General features: G+C 39.2%; 1 protein-coding gene across 2 annotated transcripts in view; it reads right to left on the bottom strand.

Moving 5' to 3' along the window:
• Positions 1-2655, bottom strand: part of LOC103604539 (chromosome unknown open reading frame, human C2orf44) — a 7306-nt gene extending 4651 nt beyond the window's left edge. For both annotated transcript variants that reach the window (XM_008589115.1, XM_008589116.1), the window contains exon 1: positions 835-2655. In XM_008589115.1, the coding sequence (XP_008587337.1) occupies positions 835-2655 (1821 nt within the window). The remainder of the gene's footprint in view (positions 1-834) is intronic.
• Positions 2656-3111: the final 456 nt, after the last annotated feature.

Below are 3111 nucleotides of genomic sequence, written 5' to 3'. Positions count from 1 at the left end.
AAAAAAAAAAAAAAAAAAAAAAAAAAAAAAAAAAAAACAAAAAGTTCATGGAAAGATTCACATTATCTTTTAATTTTATTTTTCAAGAAATTTTTTAAAAGTAACCTTGTATACAAGGATCTGTGTGAGATTATTTGAGTATGGAGAAAAATATGGAAGGATCCATGTTAAGCTGCTGGTAAAAGTGGGTTATGGAAAGGATAGAACAGGGCCACATTCAATGTGTAAGGAAAGTGTTCATGATAAAAACATGATATGATCCCATTTATGTAATATTATTGTTTGCATAGAGATGCATTAAAACATTTTATTTATTTATTTTTTTGGTGGCTGGCCAGTACGGGGATCTGAACCCTCTTACCTTGGTGTTATAACACCATGCTCTAACCAAATGAGCCAATCGGTCAGCCCCATTTATATAATATTTTATATGCTTGCATATGCATGAAGAGATGCATTAAAACACTTTAAATGAACATAACCTTTTTTAAAACTGGAAGAGTATCTCTATTACATAAGGAAAAGGTTTTCACAAAATAAGTAATGAAAAAAAATATTTTTTCCTAAATATAAGTTGCTAGAATGTGTGCAGTCATTCACTTTTTCACACCTTGCACTGATAAAATTATGGTATATACTGGTATGTATGCCCATCTGGTTGGCAGGCTAGCAGCCAACATAACCAAAGGTATACCAACTTGCTTGAACTTGCCTTGTCTAGTTCAGTGAAGTCCAATGAAAGCACCATTTTCCTTATTGGTACATGTTTCCTGCAGTAACCCCTGGCTGCAGGAGCTTTTATGTATAGTGGCAGTTCCTCAAAGGAGAAGTTACCTGGTAAATGATGTGAACATAAGGAGGATCCTGAGAGAGTGGATACACTGGAGAGGATTTCTTCCCTTTATGTAGAAAGTCTGTGAGTTCAAACAGACATCGCTGCATTTCAATCAGGTTCTTAGATAAAACTTCCAGTTCCTTAGATAGCTGATAAGTTTCCTTTTCCCCCTGCATATTCTTTCTTTGAGACAAATGAGGAGGGTCTGGTGTGCTGGTGTGGTCTGGTGTGCTGCTGTGTCTGGGCAGTGTTGCTGACCAGTTAACAGGCTCAGCATCTAGTGTCTCTAGGGCTATGGAGCCATCACAGACACTGGACAGAGGACTTTTGATTTCACTGATAAGGGTTCTTCCAGGCCTTCCACTCTGACTACTGGTATTAGCTGTTAACAAGAGCTCTCTGTTTTGGTGACAAAAATCTGGGGAAAGACTTTCAATTAACTTTTTCCGGTTTGTTTTATTTAATAGAGCACTGAAAGTAGAATAGGCACTCTGGCTTTCATTTGATGTTATTGAAGATTTTTCTTCCAATGTTACTTCTTTAACAATCAAGCGAATGACATACTGATCAGACTTTGAAGAAGGAAGAAATGCCGTATCAGTGGACTTTTGTTTTCCTACCAAAATTAATAATAATTTTTCTGTCAAGAAGCATAAGCCTTTCGGTCTTTCAGTTTTATCTAACTGAATTTGCTGGACGTTTGGCATAGAAGATGGAATGACAGAATAGATCAAAATTATATTACAGGTATTGGAAGCCACTGCCACTACCTGTGCTTTAAGATTAAATGCTATTAGATCAGGAACCAAAATGCCTGGAATGGTGACTTTTCTGGTCATGGTAACCGCTTTCTTAAAAGTCACAAGGACCAAATGTGAAGAATCCTGGCCAGTTCCTGTCAAGTAGTCCTTTTTTCTTAAACAAATAAGAGAACTACCCTCAGACCTAAGCTGATTGAAATGTATACAAGTTAGATCCAGAGGATCTGAATATGAAGAAAAGGAGGGAGAAACTGATATTTCAGAATTTGTTTCAGAAGCAATTGCCCCTTTCCCCACAGAAGGCACTTCACCAATAGCTGGTGGAACATCACCATTAAGTGGAATGTCAAAGGTTTCAGCTGCATTTAAGCCACAGATCTTATCTAGTGGAAGCTCAGTGGCTATAGCAACCTGTGAGTCTACAGTTGCTCTGATGGAGCAGATGTGGCTGTCCAAATCAAACACTGGGCAGAAGGAGCACCTGTGAAGAGTCTTCTGAGCACTGTTCCAAATATAAGAATGCAGGCTGCTGCCTACTGCCACCACCAGCCTCTGGCCATCCTGGGTCCAACATGCACAGTGAATGCGGCCCTGGGCGCTGATGTCCGCTTTTAACCGGGAACTGTCACAGTGAACATTGCGGAAAACAGAGACATCCTGTGCAGTCAACACAGCCAGGACAGCATTCTTTGGGTGCCACACACAGCCCTGGGGAAGGACAGGGAGTGATTCTCTAATCTCACAGGTCTGAGACATCAGCTGCTTGCTTGTCTCCATGGTGCTGGGGCACAGCTGCCACACAGTGACACGTTTCTTGTGTTGGACAGCAAGCAGAGTGGGTGTGTCAGCTGTACCAGATGGGGCCCAGGACAGCCCACAGACATGTTCAAATTGTCCAATGACTCTGGAGTCCCCAAACTTGGCCTCTCCACTGTGAAACTGTAAATCAGTCAAAACTACCTGATTCCCATCAGTCCAGGCAAGGCCATGGACTGGGTGTATTGCTTGATACAATGCATTCAGTCCAGTCCTGAGCAATTTTCCTTTTCCCAACTCCATCCTTTCTGATAAAGCTTATCTGAAAAGATTAAGAAGGAAAGTTACACCATAAGAAAATAATCAGACAAATCCAGAATGTAGGACATTTTATAAGAAAACTAGCTTGGACCCTTCACAGGTCAATATTGTGGGGCGATAAACCAAGAGGAGGAATGTTGTAAATTTAGAGGTGACTAAGCCATAACAAGTAAATACAATGTGTAGACTTTAACTGAATTGAGGAAATAAAATCATCTACCAAAAAAAGTATGTTTAGAACTAGGGAAATTTGAATATGGAATGGATATTAGAAAATATTACAGAGTTATTAATTTTCTTAAGTGCATGGTATTATGGTTATGTAGGAGAATGTCCTTATTGTTAAAATATACATGTTGAATTAGTTGAGATAAAGTGCCATGACACTACAGCTTGCTTTCAAATAGTTTAACAAAAATACCAATTTTATATAGATAT

Source organism: Galeopterus variegatus, unplaced genomic scaffold (genome assembly GCF_000696425.1).
Source record: "Galeopterus variegatus unplaced genomic scaffold, G_variegatus-3.0.2 Scaffold5218, whole genome shotgun sequence".
NCBI classification, from domain to species: Eukaryota; Metazoa; Chordata; class Mammalia; order Dermoptera; family Cynocephalidae; genus Galeopterus; species Galeopterus variegatus.
Note: the sequence above shows the minus strand (reverse complement) of the source record. Positions and strands in the feature narration are given on the sequence as shown.